Source organism: Salvelinus alpinus, chromosome 10 (genome assembly GCF_045679555.1).
Source record: "Salvelinus alpinus chromosome 10, SLU_Salpinus.1, whole genome shotgun sequence".
NCBI lineage: Eukaryota > Metazoa > Chordata > Actinopteri > Salmoniformes > Salmonidae > Salvelinus > Salvelinus alpinus.
Genome location: NC_092095.1, coordinates 60809492 through 60833214, shown reverse-complemented (window position 1 = coordinate 60833214; position 23723 = coordinate 60809492). Strand labels below are relative to the sequence as shown.

General features: G+C 38.9%; 1 protein-coding gene across 15 annotated transcripts in view; it reads left to right on the top strand.

Annotated features, from left to right (window-relative positions):
* Positions 1–5311: 5311 nt before the first annotated feature.
* Positions 5312–23723, top strand: part of LOC139532488 (tensin-1-like) — a 211605-nt gene continuing 193193 nt past the window's right edge. For 7 of the 15 annotated variants that reach the window (XM_071330136.1, XM_071330132.1, XM_071330130.1 and 4 more), the window contains exon 1: positions 5313–5756. In XM_071330136.1, coding sequence (XP_071186237.1) covers positions 5655–5756 — 102 coding nt within the window. In that variant the 5' untranslated portion in view covers positions 5313–5654. Of the gene's footprint in view, positions 5757–23723 lie in introns of all 15 variants that reach the window. The other 8 variants (XM_071330140.1, XM_071330149.1, XM_071330139.1 and 5 more) reach the window with 2 other exon arrangements.

Sequence of the window (23723 nt, the reverse complement as noted above, 5' to 3'; positions counted from 1 at the left end):
AGCTATTGTACAAAACCAAAATTAAAAGACGCAAATAACAAAACTTAAGAATGGGAAGCATTGAAATTAGCGCACATAGAACAGACCTACCGCTTCTTAGATTTACTTTCAATGAGAATGACAGATCTATAACTAACATTTCTATGTGAATTATGGTTGGGTTGCCCCAAAACGTACATATCGTAGCTTGAAGGGTGCATTAGGAAGATGTTAACCTAACAGCCTGGAAGGATAGTCTGTTTCTGTGGCCATTTCACTTGCTTATGGCTGCAAAAGATGGACAATACAATTGAGCAGTGCCAAAATTTACTTGGACACATTTTCAAGAGAAACTGTGGAACTAATTGGAAATTCAGAATTAGGCCATGATAAGATTTGTCCATGACGCAAGCCGTATTAATTTTACACACACTCACAAACACACCTAAAAAACCACAGAAATATGAACCCACCATGTTCTTTCCCAAAGTGCCAAGGTCTTTGGGTGGCCTCAAGCATGTCATCAGCCCTGGACAGCCTGCTGACAGACCAAACACACTCTGGCCTCTAGGCCAGGGATCATCAACTAGATTCAGCTGCGGGACAATTTTTCTTGAGCGGATGGTCAGGGGGCCGCTTAAATTTGTATACGATCACATCTATTATGAGTGGGAATACTTAGGAACAGATTTTAAAAATGTAAATCACCTTAGCAGAGTGTCAGATGTGTGCGTACGTGCGCGTATGTGTGACATGCTCCCAGCACAACAGGGTGTCAGATAAACATGAGAGGTGTGTGGCTGAACATGAGTAGATGTCTCTCTGGGTCTCTCTCTCTCTGTGTGTGTGTGTGTGTGTGTGTGTGTGTGTGTGTGTGTGTGTGTGTGTGTGTGTGTGTGTGTGTGTGTGTGTGTGTGTGTGTGTGTGTGTGGATAAACATGAGAAGGTGTGTGTGTGGGTTACACATGGTACACTCTGCCAGCTGCTCCATATTGTTCTTCAACTAACACAGATGCTTGTTCTCAGCTACTGTAGTCAACGTACAGTTTCATTATCAGTGATTATCACATTAAAGCAAATAAAGATGATAGAAAAGTTGGTTCTTCTCTGTATGAGTGGTGTTCTGGCATTGAACCAGTCCCCCAGAGAGACTGAAAGACCGACAGATATACTGCCTCATTATGAACCTGATCTTACTCCGGGGATTGGACAGATGTGTTTTATAGGCCTCATTCCAAACAATGTTATTCCTTGGTGAGCACAGCACAAGGAATAGCAGTGTGTGTGTGTGTGTGTGTGTGTGTGTGAGAGAGAGAGAGAGAGAGAGAGAGAGAGAGAGAGAGAGAGAGAGAGAGAGAGAGAGAGAGAGAGAGAGAGAGAGAGAGAGAGAGAGAGAGAGAGAGAGAGAGAGAGAGAGAGAGAGAGAGAGAGAGAGAGAGAGAGAGAGAGAGAGAGAGAGAGAGAGCAAGAGAAAGAGAGAGAGAGGGAGAGAGAAAGAGAGAGCGAGAGAGAGCAAGAGAAAGAGAAAGAGAGCGAGAGGGCAAGAGAAAGAGAGAGAGAAAGCGAGAAAGCGAGAGAGAGAGAAAGCGAGAGAGAGCATATGTGTGACTGTATAGAATGTAATGTTTGATTCTGTTACTGGTCAGGCTTGACCAATGAGCTGTAAACATGAAAAGTGTGGTTTTTCCTGCTTAGCAGGAGCAGCGAGGGTCCTTCAGCCTATGTATAGGAGAAGGTTCGGTTCCCAACATAACATTCTATCCTTAACTTCTCCCCCCAGAGAGGTATTATCCACCCCAGCAACGTGATGAGGTCACTCTGATGCAACTGCAACCCCCTCCTCCGACCTGCAAAACAACCATGGGTGGAATTCAATCAAACATACACTGGGGATGAATCCCAAAGAAACAAACAAGTAGGGCTTGTGTTATTACTGTGCAATTATAATTTGACCATGTTGTTTCTTAGTACATACCAGGTCTTTTCTGACTCCTAGAAAGTGCAGCTGATATGCCATGATAGGAAAGCCAGAGTAGAGAACCGCAGTTCAAATAATATAGGAATATAATAAATTAAATTAGAGGAAGTCTTTATTTAAGCACTTCCTTACCAACCTTGAACCAATCAGCACGAGGAAGCCAGCAGAGTAGGTCAAACACACACATGATGTAGGCCTATGCTCACATACAGTACACACACATACACACCACATAAAGGAAAACACACACACACACAGGCACGCATGCAAACGCACACACAACCATGTACACACACACACAAACACACACACCACATATAAAGGAAAACATACACACACTCAGTGTGTCCCATTTTTCATCCCTGAAAAATCTGACAATTTCTGTTTTTCTGTCATGACCTCACAGTAAAGCACTCTGTGTAAGTCGTCATAACTGGGTGTGGGGACAGAATTCCCCCACACCCCTGTTCAGATGGCTCCAACAGTCTTAGTTTATCTGGCTGTTGCAGTATAAACAACACACTTTTGTAATTATTTTTATTTAACCTTTATTTAACTAGGCAAGTCAGGTAAACTAGGCAAACATGGGTTTAGTCTGAAATGGCACCCAACACACTACTGTATATAGTGCACTACTTTTGACCTGGGCCAATTGTACGTCTGTCACGCCCTGACCATAGAGAGCTGTTTATTCTCTATGTTGGTTGGGGCGTGATAGTGACTAGGGTGGGTCATCTAGGTGATTAATGGTTTATGTTGGCCTGGTATGCTTCCCAATCAGAGACAGCTGTTTATCATTGTCTCTGATTGGGGATCATATTTAGACAGCCATTTCCCCTTTGTGTTTTGTGGGATCTTGTCTACGGATAGTTGCCTGAGTGCACAACAGTAACTTCACGTTTCGTTTGTGCTTTTGTTGTTTTTGTTCGGTGTTCATATTGAATAAAGAAAATGTATGCTTAACACGCTGCACCTTGGTCCAATCCTTATGACGAATATGACAGAAGATCCCACCACCAAAGGACCAAGCAGCGTGGCCAGGAGGAGCAGGGATCCTGGGCTCGTGAGAAAAGTGAGTGGAGGACATCATGGACATGGGAGGAGATTATGGCAGGGGACAAGACCCTGCCATGGAAGCAGGCCGAGGCAGCGAAGGAGGATCAACGACGCCTCCGGGAGTCGCAACCACGATGGAGGCCCGAGAGGCAGTCTTTTGGTGGGGGCACACGGAGTGGTCGGCGGAGCCGAGGGCTGAACCAGAGCCAGTCAGGGAGTCGAGTGAGGAGCTCGACGCAAGATTCCGGAGAGAGGTGCTGGTGTTGAGAGCTCTGCAGAGCGGGTGTGCTGAGGAGCGTGACACCAGTCCGGTGCCACCTGTACCGGTCCCACACATCAGGTCTCCAGTGTGCCTCCAAAGTCCAGTACGTCCTGTGCCTCTTCCCTGCACTCGCCCTGAGGTGCGTGTCATCAGCCCGGTGCCACCTGTACCGGTCCCACGCATCGGGACTCCAGTGCGCCTCCACAGTCCAGTACGTCCTGTGCCTCTTCCCCGCACTCGCCCCGAGGTGCGTGTCATCAACCCGGTGCCACCTGTACAGTTCCAAGTCCAGAGCTTCCGGCGATTACCTGCTCCGGCTATTACCTAGTTCTGCTCTCCTGCGTCTGACTTCCCTGCCACCAGTTACGCACCCCTTACAATCATTTACAACTGCGACCTGGCCAAGATAAAGCAAAGCAGTGCAACACAAACAACAACACAGAGTTACACATGGAATAAACAAACATACAGTCAATAATACAATAGAAAAAGTGTATATATACAGTGTGTGCAAATGAGGTAGGAAAAGGGAGGTAAGGCAATAAATCAAATCAAATCAAATTTTATTTGTCACATACACATGGTTAGCAGATGTTAATGCGAGTGTAGCGAAATGCTTGTGCTTCTAGTTCCGACAATGCAGTAATAACCAACAAGTAATCTAACCTAACAATTCCACAACTACTACCTTATACACACAAGTGTAAAGGGATAAAGAATATGTACATAAAGGTATATGAATGAGTGATGGTACAGAACGGCATAGGCAAGATGCAGTAGATGGTATAGAGTACAATATATACATATGAGATGAGTATGTAGGTTATGTAAACATAAAGTGGCATAGTTTAAAGTGGCTAGTGATACATGTATTACATAAAGATGGCAAGATGCAGTAGATGATATAGAGTACAGTATATACATATACATATGAGATGAGTAATGTAGGGTATGTAAACATTATATTAAGTGGCATTGTTTAAAGTGGCTAGTGGTACATTTTTACATAATTTCCATCAATTCCCATTATTAAAGTGGCTGGAGTTGAGTCAGTATGTTGGCAGCGGCCACTAAATGTTAGTGGTGGCTGTTTAACAGTCTGATGGCCTTGAGATAGAAGCTGTTTTTCAGTCTCTCGGTCCCTGCTTTGATGCACCTGTACTGACCTCGCCTTCTGGATGATAGCGGGGTGAACAGGCAGTGGCTTGGGTGGTTGTTGTCCTTGATGATCTTTATGGCCTTCCTGTGACATCGGGTGGTGTAGGTGTCCTGGAGGGCAGGTAGTTTGCCCCCGGTGATGCGTTGTGCAGACCTCACTACCCTCTGGAGAGCCTTACGGTTGTGGGCGGAGCAGTTGCCGTACCAGGCGGTGATACAGCCCGACAGGATGCTCTCGATTGTGCATCTGTAGAAGTTTGTGAGTGCTTTTGGTGACAAGCCGAATTTCTTCAGCCTCCTGAGGTTGAAGAGGCGCTGCTGCGCCTTCTTCACGACGCTGTCTGTGTGGGTGGACCAATTCAGTTTGTCCGTGATGTGTACACCGAGGAACTTAAAACTTTCCACCTTCTCCATTACTGTCCCGTCGATGTGGATAGGGGGGTGCTCCCTCTGCTGTTTCCTGAAGTCCACAATCATCTCCTTTGTTTTGTTGACGTTGAGTGTGAGGTTATTTTCCTGACTCCACACTCCGAGGGCCCTCACCTCCTCCCTGTGTGGGCCATAGTGGCGAAATAGGCCATAGTGGCGAAATAATTACAATATAGCAATTAAAAACTGGAGTGATAGATGAGTGCAGAAGATGAGTGTGCAAGTAGAGTTACTGGGGTGCAAATAAGCAAAATAAATAACAGTTTGGGGATGAAGTACTGTAGTTCATCGATAGCTAAATATTAGGTCAATAATATTCACCATTATCATTAATAAACACACACGTTTCAAGGCTAAACATATTTTAACACCCATCGATTTGAAGAAAGCATGCCTATGTTCCACACGGGGACCAGTCTTTGGAAGTTGTAGTATTGGGCAGGTTATGAGAGGCTGAGGGAGGAAGGAATGAGCAGAGTTGAATTACAAACACATTTTCGGGTGCCTTTGCTCCACTCCATACCAGCGTGGGGTAGATAAAGGTAGGCGACGGATTTTATCCACCAAATCTCAGCGGGAAAACGGAGTATTTTCTCAATGCGAGACTTATTGAGGAGACTGAAGCACGAGTTGTAGCCTACTCGCGCCTGTCTCACCTGCGTGAGGTTTCAGTGTGTCTTTTGGAAACTGCGATCGTAAGCTTTGATTTGAAAAAATAGAGCAGAGCCGCAACACGATATATCGGGACATTGATTTGAATTGAATGGATCATTGTGCGCTGAATTCGTCTATATGGGATGTACTGTGAGTTTCATCTGTTGTGAGGACGAGTTGTTGGTGCCCCTCGGTCGCTATGGGGAGAAAGAGAAAGAAGAATCCACTATCTTATCAAAGGTAAGAAAAATAACGAATTTGGCCAGATTTTGGATGATATTCTTGAGTCGTTTAAGTAAAAATGGGTAGTTCGAGTACACGATCTGAACTTGACAATGGATCAAAGGGAGGTCTGTATGTTTGGCTTCTGGGCACATTTGCTTTGACGTCTGTTTGTTTACCTGTCACCCATCGTTTCTAATAACACCGTCGACGTCACAGTCACGCAGTCTTCCTATCACCCACGCAACTTTCCTTGTCAGCCTCCATTTGTTTAGAAAGGTTTACCTTAGCTTGAAACGCAAGATAAAATCCACCTCTCCTTGTTTACACTGGTAGGCTACTGTACTCTGTATCATTTCTGTCATGCGCTGAGACAAGAGTTAAATCAGGCAATATGACGCATTTTCAGGTTGGCATATGGCGACTATAAATAGTCTATGCCAATTACCTGCATATTTTTGTGAAAGTAGTTCAAACCCCAAACAGTCAAGCTGTTTTCAAAACCTTTGTGTAGAACTCGGCAGACATCCACGTTGGCAGAACAACTCCTCTAGCGGTGGGGGCGTTGCTGGCTGTGCTGGACTGGGGTGGTCTGGTTTTGGGTGTCTGGTTTTTGGCTTGATAACATGAAGAGGGGGAGGTACAGCTGGGGTAACAAGATGCAGCTTTGTTTTGGTGGAATGGACAGTGTTATAATCCTCAAAGTCTCTATGGGAAGGAGAGTAGACAAGGAAAGGAGACAAGGAAAGGAGATATGTAAAGGAAGTGACTTAATTGTGACACAGGTCCTTACTCATGAGGTTCATGTTGTGAGTTAGTGCCATTTTTAGATGTCATTCCTGGACAGTGGCTCCTCCTCCTCTTCTCCTCCTCTCCCCCTCCTCCTCCCCACCTCTTCCTCCTCTCCACCTTACACCCTGGACTGTCAGATCAAAAGCTACCTTTCAACCACTCTCCACCTCCCAACTGGGGTTTATGAGGTGTGTGTGTGTGAGAGAGAGAGGGAGACCTCTTTGGTCTTCATACAAAAACTCCTTTGCACCTGGGCTTCAGGTGTTTACCTGTGTGAGTGTGTGTGTGTGTGTGTGTGTGTGTGTGTGTGTGTGTGTGTGTGTGTGTGTGTGTGTGTGTGTGTGTGTGTGTGTGTGTGTGTGTGTGTGTGTGTGTGTGTGTGCGCGTTGTGTTGTGTTGTGTTGTGTGTGTGTGTGCGAAGATGCGTGTGTGTGTGTGTGTGTGTGTGTGTGTGTGTGTGTGTGTGTAGAGTGGGTTGGGGAGAGCTGGCCAAGGTGCTGTGTAATAGTATGGTTGACAGATGGACTCAAGGCTAACAGCACACCCTTCACATCAGTCAAGTCAAGTGCTCATTTAATTGAATTGATTTAAAGTCCTCGTCCAGTCTCCTTATCACCTTATTTGACAACTGATTTACTAAACAAAAGGCACATCTCAATAGGTGGTCCAGGTATGTCATGACATGGCAGAAGTGGGGGGGCCTTAAAAATGATTTACTGTTTTACACTGAGTTTCATCCCTTCACATCCCACTGGGCACAGACATCAGTTCAACGTCTAGTTTGGATTTACATTTGGTTGAGTTATCAACTAACGTGAATTCAACGTGAAATCATATAAACATGTCATAATGTTATTGGATTTAGGTAAAAAGTTGGGTGAAAAAAAGACGAAATTTCCTGACGTTGATGACTTTTTTCAAATTCAATCAGTTTTCCATGTTGATTCAACGTTTTCAAATTACATTTTTGTTGTTGAAATGATGTGGAAAGAACCTTGATTCAACCAGTTTTTGCCCAGTGGAATGTTGTGAGGATAAAAACATAAACACATCATCATCTACATTTTATCAGACCCTCTTATCCAGAGCGACTTACAGGACTAATTAGGGTTACGTACCTTGCTCAAGGGCACATCAACAACTTTTTCACCAAGTTGGCTCGGGGATTTGAACCAGCGACCTTTCGTTACACTTGGGCTCCCAAGTGGCACAGCGGTCTATGGCACTGCATCTCAGTGCTAGAGGCGTCACTACAGACCTGGTTCGATTCAAATCTGTATCACAACCGGCTGTGATTGGGAGTCCCATAGGGCGGCGTACAATTGGCCCAGAGTCGTCCGGATTAAGGCTTGGCCGGGGTAGGCCGTCATTGTAAATAAGAATTTGTTCTTAACTGACTTGCCTAGTTAAATAAAGGTTAAATAAAAAATACAGGCCCAACACTCTTAACCTCTAGGTTACGTACTCTTTTTCTAAAATACACACAATGTTTATTCCATGTCTATGCTATTGTGTCTCCTACAGGAATCCTCCTACTTTATCTCTTAAAGAGATTGAGTGAGAGATAGGTTCCATACCAAAACGCACCCTATTCCCTTTATAGTGCACTACCTTTGACCAGAGCCTTGTGGGTCAAAAGTAGTGCACTACCCAGGGAATAGGGTGTCATTTGGGATGCAGTGAGGATCTGGCTGTGTACAGGCTGCTCTCTCTTTCTCTCCGTCTGTCAGCTCAGTGGCAGACCACAGGCCAGTGTTAGACACAGGATGTCAGTCCATGTTTGGCTGGAGACGAACAGTAGCTTATGACCAGAGCTCCTCACACTGAGAAAGATTCATATCAATACTGGAGAAAGAGTCATATCAATATAGGAGGAAGAGTCATATCAATATAGGAGGACATACAGGAGGAAGAGTCATATCAATACAGGAGGAAGAGTCATATCAATACAGGAGGAAGAGTCATATCAATACAGGAGGAAGAGTCATGTCAATACAGGAGAAGGAGTCATATCAATATAGGAGGAAGAGTCATATCAATACAGGAGGACATACAGGAGGAAGAGTCATATCAATACAGGAGGAAGAGTCATATCAATACAGGAGGAAGAGTCATATCAATACAGGAGGAAGAGTCATGTCAATACAGGAGAAGGAGTCATATCAATACAGGAGAAGGAGTCATATCAATACAGGAGTAAGAGTCATATCAATACAGGAGTAAGAGTCATGTCAATACAGGAGAAGGAGTCATATCAATACAGGAGAAGGAGTCATATCAATACAGGAGTAAGAGTCATATCAATATAGGAGAAAGAGTCATAGCAATACAGGAGAAAGAGTCATATCAACACAGGAGAAAGAGTCATATCAACACAGGAGAAAGAGAAGGCTGACAAGGCAAGCTGGACACTGTAGACATCCAGAGTAATGTTTATGTAGAAGATTGATTGTACCACGTGTACACACATTTTCACTGACTTTATCTCTCTGACTCTCTTTTTTAACATTATCATACAAACTGACAGCTCCTCCCTGAGAGGGTCACATAAGCACACACACCCGCACGCACGCATGCACGCACGCACGCACGCACGCACGCGCACACACACACACACACAGCGGTTGTGTAATTATCTGATAAGGTATGTGTACGAGTGTTGTTCTCCCACAATGCCGTGCCACATTCCTCTCGCTCGCTAGGTCTACAGGGAAACACAGTGTCCTCTGTGCTGCGTTACCATGGCAACCCCTGCCTCACTCTTACCTGACACACCCCCAACCACACGCGCACACACACACACACACACACACACACACACACACACACACACACACACACACACACACACACACACACACACACACACACACACACACACACACACACACACACACACACACACACACACACACACAATGTGAGCACACACAATCACACTCACACTGACACTAATGAGTGTGTGTGTGTGTGTGTGTGTGTGTGTGTGTGTGTGTGTGTGTGTGTGTGTGTGTGTGTGTGTGTGTGTGTGTGTGTGTGTGTGTGTGTGTGTGTGTGTGTGTGTTGTTTGTGCCTGGGCTGGGGTCCCGTTGTTTCACTGTTACACACAGGTCTCTAGATGAAACAATGGCAGATACATGATATGCATTCTGAAGAGCGTTGTACTGTAGTTACATCCAGCTGGCCTATCTGTCAGTGGGTCAGAGAGAATGCTTTAAACCTCTCATTGAGACGGACGGAAAGCTCAAATGAAAGCTAGTACAATAGCGTAGGTTTCCACCCCATCATCTTAAGGAGGGTCGTGTGAATACAGCAGATTTGAGGGATCATCTTCCACATGGAATTCCCATTGTACCTGCCCATTTCATTCCATAATCCCCATCACATCAAAGTCAACGTTAAGAGGTTGGATTAAGTCACAGCGCACTTTACCGCTCGGGATAAGTGGGTAATTACATGATGAAGGTAAATAAACTGAAAGTACATTGTAATTACACCCCTATTTCAATGGCACCTCCTTTATTTAGTAACAAGCTAGAATATAATCATGTATTTATTATCTTTGTCATAAATGGACATTTGTCTTCAGGCTATCTCAGTCTGATTATTACATAACATGTCATTGTTGTCTGTGGGCTCTTTTCCCATGTCCTTTTCTGGTTCTTTTTGAAGATTAGAGTGCTAGCAGGCCTATGGTAATCATGCTTTCATGACGGGACTGGGAGTGGAAGTGTTCACTCAGGAAGGTTGTTACATCCCTCTGTTACATGCCCCATTTACCTTGAATAAACACAGAGAAACACGTCCACGTCCTCCTAACTGGCGAGGACAAATGACTGGAGTCTGTGCTAATTCTAGCTCGTCTGTTGTTGGTTTTTTTAGCTAAAGAAAGGTTTCCATATTTTCCACATTTTTCCCCTGGGCATGCTGTTGCCTAGGTGCTCTGAATGGAATGTCATGTGTCAGTGGCGGGGACTGAGATTGGTGGAACGGACACGGTGACTCTGTCCATTCAGAGGTGGCTGAGGGGACCTGCCTCCAGAGCTATACAGATGTAGGATCTTAATTTGAGCCAGTTTGCTACAGCAGGAAAATGATCCTGCACCAACAGGAAATGTGAATTATTATGTGGATTATAATTAATGGAGTTGATATATTTTCCGTTAGGGCAAGACTGAATTTACTAACTTTAGAAGCCCCTTTAATACTCAAATACACTACATGTTTGCATTTCCTGGAAATTCTCGGCAACAAAAGGGTGATCAAATGAAGATCCTACTTCTATAGCGTTTGTCCCAAATGGGCCCTGGTAAAAAGTAGTGCACTGTAAAAGGGAATAGGGTGCCATTTGTGATGGGACCTAGATAAACACACCCAATCCCAAATCCATCCCCTTTCCACCTTGGAGACAATTTGGATTAGGGCTTAGCTTGAGCTCTGTCTAATTCCACTTGGTGCCAACATGCAGGTTAGACATTTTCCCATTTTCTGCATGATGTACTGTATGGCTCTGCCGGCCGCCAATGCATTGTCTATGGGAGAGCTATCTAATATACGTAGTGTGAAAGTGAAGCCTTAGCGTACACTAATCCACCCAAACAAACATGCTACAACCTGAAACGGTGTCACATTATAACCCTGGAGCCATGGATTACCTCAGCACTTCTGCTGTCCAGGTGTTGGAGGTTCCCAATGGTCACTAAACATTTGGTGTCGTGTCAAATTTGAACAGATGTAGGATCTTCATTTGAGCCGGTTTACTACAGCGGGAAAATAATCCTACAGCAAGAGGAAATGTGAATTATCATGTGGATTATGTTTAATGGATATTTTTGTAGGGGTTGATACATTTAGCATAAAATTACAAACTTCAGAAGCATTTTTAAACCTCAAAGACACTACAAGTTTAACATTTCCTTCATTGCAGGAAAGTTCTCCTTCAACAGGGTGATCAAATTTAGGTCCTTCATCTGTACTGTATCCCACCACTGCATGTAACAGTAGATGCCACAACATTCCTCTTTAAATGAAAATCTGTTGTCTGGCGTCTGGCAAGAGAAGGCATGTTATGGTGCCACAGGATACATTTCAGCCCTAAGGCCTGATCTAAGGTCAGTTTTGCTATTGGTTACTATGTTCTTAGAAATATAATTACTGTGGGTGACCCATTCTAGTAATTCTATTTCTATGGATAGTAATTATATTTCTACCATGTTAGTGTTAGGGGTATAGGATCAGCTGGTCCTGGATCAGATCAGCCACACAGATTCTGGGGTATATCTGAGATGACATCACAGTGAGAGTATTCTCATTGTGTGGTTTGTTAACAGTAATCTAATACTGGGGATTGATATCCCAGTTGATCCCAGGACTAAGACTTTAGGATTAATCTGTAAACAGACGTGGGGTATTCCCAATAATGTTATAATGTACCCAACGTTATATGATACATATTGTATGTTTCCTTCTATTAGGATGATGTAGTGTGGTATGACGTGCAGAGTCTCCGGTATCATCTCTTTAGGAGAGTAGCTTCCGTTTGTTCAGAAAAAGTCCCCCTGTCTGTTCCCTCTTAACTGAATGTTCCCTGTTTGTATTAGCTGGAACATAAGCCCTGGGATAATGTTTGTGGAGTTTGCAGGCCAAGCTCTATCAGATCCAGTACTTACACCCATTAGGTTTCCTAAGATATGGCATCCAACACACACTGAGACAAGTCTTCAAAAGCTCCTGTGTGTGTTATGTCAACTGAACCCTTTGCCTTGATGACAGCTTTGCACACTCTTGGCATTCTCTCAACCAGCTTCATGAGGTAGTCACCTGGAATGCATTTCAATTAACAGGTGTGCCTTGTTAAAAGTTAATTTGTGGAATTTCTTTCCTTCTTAATGCATTTGAGCCAATCAGTTGTGTTGTGACAAGGTAGGGTGGGTATACAGAAGATAGCCCTATTTGGTAAAAGACCAAGTCCATATTATGGCAAGAACAACTCAAATAAGCAAAGAGAAATGACAGTCCATCATTACTTCAAGACATGAAGGTCAGTCATTGCAGAACATTTCAAGAAATAGTATAGTTTCTTCAAGTCCAGTTGCAAAAACCATCAAGCTCTATGATGAAACTGGCTCTCATGAGGACCGCCACAGGAAAGGAAGATCCAGAGTTACCTCTGCTGCAGAGGATAAGTTCCTTAGAGTTACCAGCCTCAGAAATCGGCAATTAACTGCACCTCAGATTGCAGCCCAAATAAATGCTTCACGGAGTTCAAGTAACAGACACATCTCAACATCAACTGTTCAGAGGAAACTGCGTAAATCAGGCCTTCATGGTCGAATTGCTGCAAAGAAACCACTACTAAAGGACACCAATTAGAAGAAGAGACTTGCTTGGACCAAGAAACATGAGCAATGGACATTAGACTGGTGAAAATCTGACCGTTGGTCTGATGAGTCCAAATGTGAGATTTTTGGTTCCATCCGCCTTGTCTTTGTGAGACACAGAGTAGGTGAACGGAGGATCTCTGCATGTGCGGTTCCCACCGTGAAGCATGGAGGAGGAGGCGTGATGGTGCTTTGCTGGTGACACTGTTAGTGATTTATTTAGAATTCATGGCAAACTTAACCAGCATGGCTAACACAGCATTCTGCAGCACACACCATCCCATCTGGTTTGCGCTTAGTGGGACTATGATTTGTTTTTCAACAGGACAATGACCGAAAACACACCTCCAGGCTGTGTAAGGGTTATTTGACCAAGAAGGACAGTGATGGAGTGCTGCATCAGATGTCCTGGCCTCCACAATCACCCGACTTTAACCCAATTGAGATGGTTTGGGATGAGTTGGACCTCAGAGTGAAGGAAAAGCAGCCAACAAGTGTTCAGCATATATGGGAACTCCTTCAAGACTGTTGGAAAAGCATTTCAGGTGACGACCTCTTGAAGCTGGTTGAGAGAATGCCAGGAGTGTGCAAAGCTGTCATCAACGCTACTTTGAGGAATCTAAAATCTAAAATAAAACACTTTTTTTGTTACTATGTGTTATTTCATAGTTTTGATGTCTGCACTATTATTCTACAATGTAGAAAATAGTCAAAATAAAGAAAAACCCTTGAATGAGTAGGTGTGTCCAAACTTTTGACTGGTACTGTATCTAAATGCTAGCTACTTTACCTGTATCAGAGGAGCAGTCTTATTCAAATGGCAGCTGTGCCACCCAAAGTTTTCCAATAGAAACCCTCATATCATATAGTCTTTCATAGCCTATCGTTATCCTGATCATTGCTTGAATTATCGTCCTATGGATTTGTGTCCGCATCGCCTAGGCCTGATCACAGAATATAACATACAATACTGGGTCAATACCATTAAGTAAAAATCTAGCTTAATTTGTTGTCGTCATAGAAACTCAGCCTCACACACAAGGGCCACATCTCTCTCTCTCTCTCTCTCTCTCTCTCTCTCTCTCTCTCTCTCTCTCTCTCTCTCTCTCTCTCTCTCTCTCTCTCTCTCTCTCTCTCTCTCTCTCTCTCTCTCTCTCTCTCTCTCTCTCTCTCTCTCTCACGCTCTCTCTCTCCCTCTCTCTCTCTCACTGCCTCTCCCCCCTTGCTCTACCTCCCCCCTCCTTCCTTCCCTCCCTCTCTCTCCGAGATGCAGAACTCTCAACGCTGAATACTCTCTGGCGAGGCAATCTATCCCCCAGTAGCCAATGATAACACTCGGACAGCAGAAGTGATGAGGCGATCCATTCTGCTCCAGCCAATAATAATGCATGGACAGAAAGTGATGAGGCCTGTGCCTGTGCACGTGGAATGGAAATCAGGCGCTGCTTGGTTTTAATGGGAAATGTCAAGTGGTGGAGCACTGCACATTCATCACCCAGCAGCCCCATATGCTGGCACCCAGCCAGGCCAGGGCTGGCATGTAGATCATGGGCTTCTCTAGCTGAGATCACTGTGTATGGAAGGGGCCTGTGAACTGGGCCGGTCTATTATAACATGTGACGTAAGGCTGTTATAGCCAGCTGAGATCGCTTATTGAAGGCCAGTTAGTGGATGAAGTCATAATGTGGTCTTCATCGATTGATCGAAGTTGATTGCGTCACTTTTTTCCGATGTCGTTTTGGAAGTGTATTGACATCTCTGGTGGTTCATGACTTGACACGTGCTATAAAACATCTATAATAATGACTTGACACGTGCTATAAAACATCTATAATAATGACTTGACACGTGCTATAAAACATCTATATAATGACTTGACACGTGCTATAAAACATCTATATAATGACTTGACACGTGCTATAAAACATCTATAATAATGACTTGACACGTGCTATAAAACATCTATAATAATGACTTGACACGTGCTATAAAACATCTATAATAATGACTTGACACGTGCTATAAAACATCTATATAATGACTTGACACGTGCTATAAAACATCTATAATAATGACTTGACACATGCTATAAAACATCTATAATAATGACTTGACACGTGCTATAAAACATCTATATAATGACTTGACACGTGCTATAAAACATCTATAATAATGACTTGACACGTGCTATAAAACATCTATAATAATGACTTGACACGTGCTATAAAACATCTATAATAATGACTTGACACGTGCTATAAAACATCTATAATAATGACTTGACACGTGCTATAAAACATCTATAATAATGACTTGACACGTGCTATAAAACATCTATAATAATGACTTGACACGTGCTATAAAACATCTATAATAATGACTTGACACGTGCTATAAAACATCTATAATAATGACTTGACACGTGCTATAAAACATCTATATAATGACTTGACACGTGCTATAAAACATCTATAATAATGACTTGACACGTGCTATAAAACATCTATAATGATGACTTGACACGTGCTATAAAACATCTATAATAATGACTTGACACGTGCTATAAAACATCTATAATAATGACTTGACACGTGCTATAAAACATCTATATAATGACTTGAGACGTGCTATAAAACATCTATAATAATGACTTGACACGTGCTATAAAACATCTATAATGATGACTTGACACGTGCTATAAAACATCTATATAATGACTTGACACGTGCTATAAAACATCTATAATAATGACTTGACACGTGCTATAAAACATCTATAATGATGACTTGACACGTGCTATAAAACATCTATAATAATGACTTGACACGTGCTATAAAACATCTATAATAATGACTTGACACGTGCTATGAAACATCTATAATGATGACTTGACACGTGCTATAAAACATCTATAATAATGACTTGACACGTGCTATAAAACATCTATAATAATGACTTGACACGTGCTATAAAACATCTATAATAATGACTTGACACGTGCTATGAAACATCTATAATAATGACTTGACACGTGCTATAAAACATCTATAATAATGACTTGACACGTGCTATAAAACATCTATAATAATGACTTGACACGTGCTATAAAACATCTATAATAATGACTTGACACGTGCTATAAAACATCTATATAATGACTTGACACGTGCTATAAAACATCTATAATGATGACTTGACACGTGCTATAAAACATCTATAATAATGACTTGACACGTGCTATAAAACATCTATAATAATGACTTGACACGTGCTATAAAACATCTATAATAATGACTTGACACGTGCTATAAAACATCTATAATAATGACTTGACACGTGCTATAAAACATCTATAATAATGACTTGACACGTGCTATAAAACATCTATAATAATGACTTGACACGTGCTATAAAACATCTATAATAATGACTTGCCACGTGCTATAAAACATCTATAATAATGACTTGACACGTGCTATAAAACATCTATAATAATGACTTGACACGTGCTATAAAACATCTATAATAATGACTTGACACGTGCTATAAAACATCTATAATAATGACTTGCCACGTGCTATAAAACATCTATAATAATGACTTGACACGTGCTATAAAACATCTATAATAATGACTTGACACGTGCTATAAAACATCTATAATAATGACTTGACACGTGCTATAAAACATCTATAATAATGACTTGACACGTGCTATAAAACATCTATAATAATGACTTGACACGTGCTATAAAACATCTATAATAATGACTTGACACGTGCTATAAAACATCTATAATAATGACTTGACACGTGCTATAAAACATCTATAATAATGACTTGACACGTGCTATAAAACATCTATAATGATGACTTGACACGTGCTATAAAACATCTATAATAATGACTTGACACGTGCTATAAAACATCTATAATAATGACTTGACACGTGCTATAAAACATCTATAATAATGACTTGACACGTGCTATGAAACATCTATAATAATGACTTGACACGTGCTATAAAACATCTATAATAATGACTTGACACGTGCTATAAAACATCTATAATAATGACTTGACACGTGCTATAAAACATCTATAATAATGACTTGACACGTGCTATAAAACATCTATAATAATGACTTGACACGTGCTATAAAACATCTATAATGATGACTTGACACGTGCTATAAAACATCTATAATAATGACTTGACACGTGCTATAAAACATCTATAATAATGACTTGACACGTGCTATAAAACATCTATAATAATGACTTGACACGTGCTATAAAACATCTATAATAATGACTTGCCACGTGCTATAAAACATCTATAATAATGACTTGACACGTGCTATAAAACATCTATAATAATGACTTGACACGTGCTATAAAACATCTATAATAATGACTTGACACGTGCTATAAAACATCTATAATAATGACTTGCCACGTGCTATAAAACATCTATAATAATGACTTGACACGTGCTATAAAACATCTATAATAATGACTTGACACGTGCTATAAAACATCTATAATAATGACTTGACACGTGCTATAAAACATCTATAATAATGACTTGACACGTGCTATAAAACATCTATAATAATGACTTGACACGTGCTATAAAACATCTATATAATGACTTGACACGTGCTATAAAACATCTATAATAATGACTTGACACGTGCTATAAAACATCTATATAATGACTTGACACGTGCTATAAAACATCTATAATAATGACTTGACACGTGCTATAAAACATCTATAATGATGACTTGACACGTGCTATAAAACATCTATAATAATGACTTGACACGTGTTATAAAACATCTATATAATGACTTGACACGTGCTATAAAACATCTATAATAATGACTTGACACGTGCTATAAAACATCTATAATAATGACTTGACACGTGCTATAAAACATCTATAATAATGACTTGACACGTGCTATAAAACATCTATAATAATGACTTGACACGTGCTATAAAACATCTATAATAATGACTTGACACGTGCTATAAAACATCTATAATAATGACTTGACACGTGCTATAAAACATCTATAATAATGACTTGACACGTGCTATAAAACATCTATAATAATGACTTGACACGTGCTATAAAACATCTATAATAATGACTTGACACGTGCTATAAAACATCTATAATAATGACTTGACACGTGCTATAAAACATCTATAATAATGACTTGACACGTGCTATAAAACATCTATAATAATGACTTGACACGTGCTATAAAACATCTATAATAATGACTTGACACGTGCTATAAAACATCTATAATAATGACTTGACACGTGCTATAAAACATCTATAATAATGACTTGACACGTGCTATAAAACATATATAATAATGACTTGACACGTGCTATAAAACATCTATATAATGACTTGACACGTGCTATAAAACATCTATAATAATGACTTGACACGTGCTATAAAACATCTATAATAATGACTTGACACGTGCTATAAAACATCTATATAATGACTTGACACGTGCTATAAAACATCTATAATAATGACTTGACACGTGCTATAAAACATCTATAATGATGACTTGACACGTGCTATAAAACATCTATATAATGACTTGACACGTGCTATAAAACATCTATAATAATGACTTGACACGTGCTATAAAACATCTATAATGATGACTTGACACGTGCTATAAAACATCTATAATAATGACTTGACACGTGCTATAAAACATCTATAATAATGACTTGACACGTGCTATGAAACATCTATAATAATGACTTGACACGTGCTATAAAACATCTATAATGATGACTTGACACGTGCTATAAAACATCTATAATAATGACTTGACACGTGCTATAAAACATCTATAATAATGACTTGACACGTGCTATAAAACATCTATAATAATGACTTGACACGTGCTATGAAACATCTATAATAATGACTTGACACGTGCTATAAAACATCTATAATAATGACTTGACACGTGCTATAAAACATCTATAATAATGACTTGACACGTGCTATAAAACATCTATATAATGACTTGACACGTGCTATAAAACATCTATAATGATGACTTGACACGTGCTATAAAACATCTATAATAATGACTTGACACGTGCTATAAAACATCTATAATAATGACTTGACACGTGCTATAAAACATCTATAATAATGACTTGACACGTGCTATAAAACATCTATAATAATGACTTGCCACGTGCTATAAAACATCTATAATAATGATTTGACACGTGCTATAAAACATCTATAATAATGACTTGACACGTGCTATAAAACATCTATAATAATGACTTGACACGTGCTATAAAACATCTATAATAATGACTTGACACGTGCTATAAAACATCTATAATAATGACTTGACACGTGCTATAAAACATCTATAATAATGACTTGACACGTGCTATAAAACATCTATAATAATGACTTGACACGTGCTATAAAACATCTATAATAATGACTTGACACGTGCTATAAAACATCTATAATAATGACTTGACACGTGCTATAAAACATCTATATAATGACTTGACACGTGCTATAAAACATCTATAATAATGACTTGACACGTGCTATAAAACATCTATAATAATGACTTGACACGTGCTATAAAACATCTATATAATGACTTGACACGTGCTATAAAACATCTATAATAATGACTTGACACGTGCTATAAAACATCTATAATAATGACTTGACACGTGCTATAAAACATCTATAATAATGACTTGACACGTGCTATGAAACATCTATAATAATGACTTGACACGTGCTATAAAACATCTATAATGATGACTTGACACGTGCTATAAAACATCTATAATAATGACTTGACACGTGCTATAAAACATCTATAATAATGACTTGACACGTGCTATAAAACATCTATAATAATGACTTGACACGTGCTATGAAACATCTATAATAATGACTTGACACGTGCTATAAAACATCTATAATAATGACTTGACACGTGCTATAAAACATCTATAATAATGACTTGACACGTGCTATAAAACATCTATATAATGACTTGACACGTGCTATAAAACATCTATAATGATGACTTGACACGTGCTATAAAACATCTATAATAATGACTTGACACGTGCTATAAAACATCTATAATAATGACTTGACACGTGCTATAAAACATCTATAATAATGACTTGACACGTGCTATAAAACATCTATAATAATGACTTGCCACGTGCTATAAAACATCTATAATAATGACTTGACACGTGCTATAAAACATCTATAATAATGACTTGACACGTGCTATAAAACATCTATAATAATGACTTGACACGTGCTATAAAACATCTATAATAATGACTTGACACGTGCTATAAAACATCTAGAATAATGACTTGACACGTGCTATAAAACATCTATAATAATGACTTGACACGTGCTATAAAACATCTATAATAATGACTTGACACGTGCTATGAAACATCTATAATAATGACTTGACACGTGCTATAAAACATCTATAATGATGACTTGACACGTGCTATAAAACATCTATAATAATGACTTGACACGTGCTATAAAACATCTATAATAATGACTTGACACGTGCTATGAAACATCTATAATAATGACTTGACACGTGCTATAAAACATCTATAATGATGACTTGACACGTGCTATAAAACATCTATAATAATGACTTGACACGTGCTATAAAACATCTATAATAATGACTTGCCACGTGCTATAAAACATCTAGAATAATGACTTGACACGTGCTATAAAACATCTATAATAATGACTTGACACGTGCTATAAAACATCTATAATAATGACTTGACACGTGCTATAAAACATCTATAATAATGACTTGACACGTGCTATAAAACATCTATAATGATGACTTGACACGTGCTATAAAACATCTATAATAATGACTTGACACGTGCTATAAAACATCTATAATAATGACTTGACACGTGCTATAAAACATCTATAATAATGACTTGACACGTGCTATGAAACATCTATAATAATGACTTGACACGTGCTATAAAACATCTATAATGATGACTTGACACGTGCTATAAAACATCTATAATAATGACTTGACACGTGCTATAAAACATCTATAATAATGACTTGACACGTGCTATGAAACATCTATAATAATGACTTGACACGTGCTATAAAACATCTATAATAATGACTTGACACGTGCTATAAAACATCTATAATAATGACTTGACACGTGCTATAAAACATCTATAATAATGACTTGACACGTGCTATGAAACATCTATAATAATGACTTGACACGTGCTATAAAACATCTATATCTATAAAACATCTATAATAATGACTTGACACGTGCTATAAAACATCTATAATAATGACTTGACACGTGCTATAAAACACGTGTCAAGTCATTATTATAGATGTTTTATAGCACGTGTCAACGTGCTATAAAACATCTATAATAATGACTTGACACGTGCTATAAAACATCTATAATAATGACTTGACACGTGCTATAAAACATCTATAATAATGACTTGACACGTGCTATAAAACATCTATAATAATGACTTGACACGTGCTATAAAACATCTATAATAATGACTTGCCACGTGCTATAAAACATCTATAATAATGACTTGACACGTGCTATAAAACATCTATAATAATGACTTGACACGTGCTATAAAACATCTATAATAATGACTTGACACGTGCTATAAAACATCTATAATAATGACTTGCCACGTGCTATAAAACATCTATAATAATGACTTGACACGTGCTATAAAACATCTATAATAATGACTTGACACGTGCTATAAAACATCTATAATAATGACTTGACACGTGCTATAAAACATCTATAATAATGACTTGACACGTGCTATAAAACATCTATATAATGACTTGACACGTGCTATAAAACATCTATAATAATGACTTGACACGTGCTATAAAACATCTATAATAATGACTTGACACGTGCTATAAAACATCTATAATAATGACTTGACACGTGCTATAAAACATCTATAATAATGACTTGACACGTGCTATAAAACATCTATAATAATGACTTGACACGTGCTATAAAACATCTATATAATGACTTGACACGTGCTATAAAACATCTATAATGATGACTTGACACGTGCTATAAAACATCTATAATAATGACTTGACACGTGCTATAAAACATCTATAATAATGACTTGACACGTGTTATGAAACATCTATAATAATGACTTGACACGTGCTATAAAACATCTATAATAATGACTTGACACGTGCTATAAAACATCTATAATAATGACTTGACACGTGCTATAAAACATCTATAATAATGACTTGACACGTGCTATGAAACATCTATAATAATGACTTGACACGTGCTATAAAACATCTATATCTATAAAACATCTATAATAATGACTTGACACGTGCTATAAAACATCTATAATAATGACTTGACACGTGCTATAAAACACGTGTCAAGTCATTATTATAGATGTTTTATAGCACGTGTCAACGTGCTATAAAACATCTATAATAATGACTTGACACGTGCTATAAAACATCTATAATAATGACTTGACACGTGCTATAAAACATCTATAATAATGACTTGACACGTGCTATAAAACATCTATAATAATGACTTGACACGTGCTATAAAACATCTATAATGATGACTTGACACGTGCTATAAAACATCTATAATAATGACTTGACACGTGCTATAAAACATCTATAATAATGACTTGACACGTGCTATAAAACATCTATAATAATGACTTGACACGTGCTATAAAACATCTATAATAATGACTTGACACGTGCTATAAAACATCTATAATAATGACTTGACACGTGCTATAAAACATCTATAATAATGACTTGCCACGTGCTATAAAACATCTATAATAATGACTTGACACGTGCTATAAAACATCTATAATAATGACTTGACACGTGCTATGAAACATCTATAATAATGACTTGACACGTGCTATAAAACATCTATAATGATGACTTGACACGTGCTATAAAACATCTATAATAATGACTTGACACGTGCTATAAAACATCTATAATAATGACTTGACACGTGCTATGAAACATCTATAATAATGACTTGACACGTGCTATAAAACATCTATAATGATGACTTGACACGTGCTATAAAACATCTATAATAATGACTTGACACGTGCTATAAAACATCTATAATAATGACTTGACACGTGCTATAAAACATCTATAATAATGACTTGACACGTGCTATGAAACATCTATAATAATGACTTGACACGTGCTATAAAACATCTATATCTATAAAACATCTATAATAATGACTTGACACGTGCTATAAAACATCTATAATAATGACTTGACACGTGCTATAAAACACGTGTCAAGTCATTATTATAGATGTTTTATAGCACGTGTCAACGTGCTATAAAACATCTATAATAATGACTTGACACGTGCTATAAAACATCTATAATAATGACTTGACACGTGCTATAAAACATCTATAATAATGACTTGACACGTGCTATAAAACATCTATAATAATGACTTGACACGTGCTATAAAACATCTATAATAATGACTTGCCACGTGCTATAAAACATCTATAATAATGACTTGACACGTGCTATAAAACATCTATAATAATGACTTGACACGTGCTATAAAACATCTATAATAATGACTTGACACGTGCTATAAAACATCTATAATAATGACT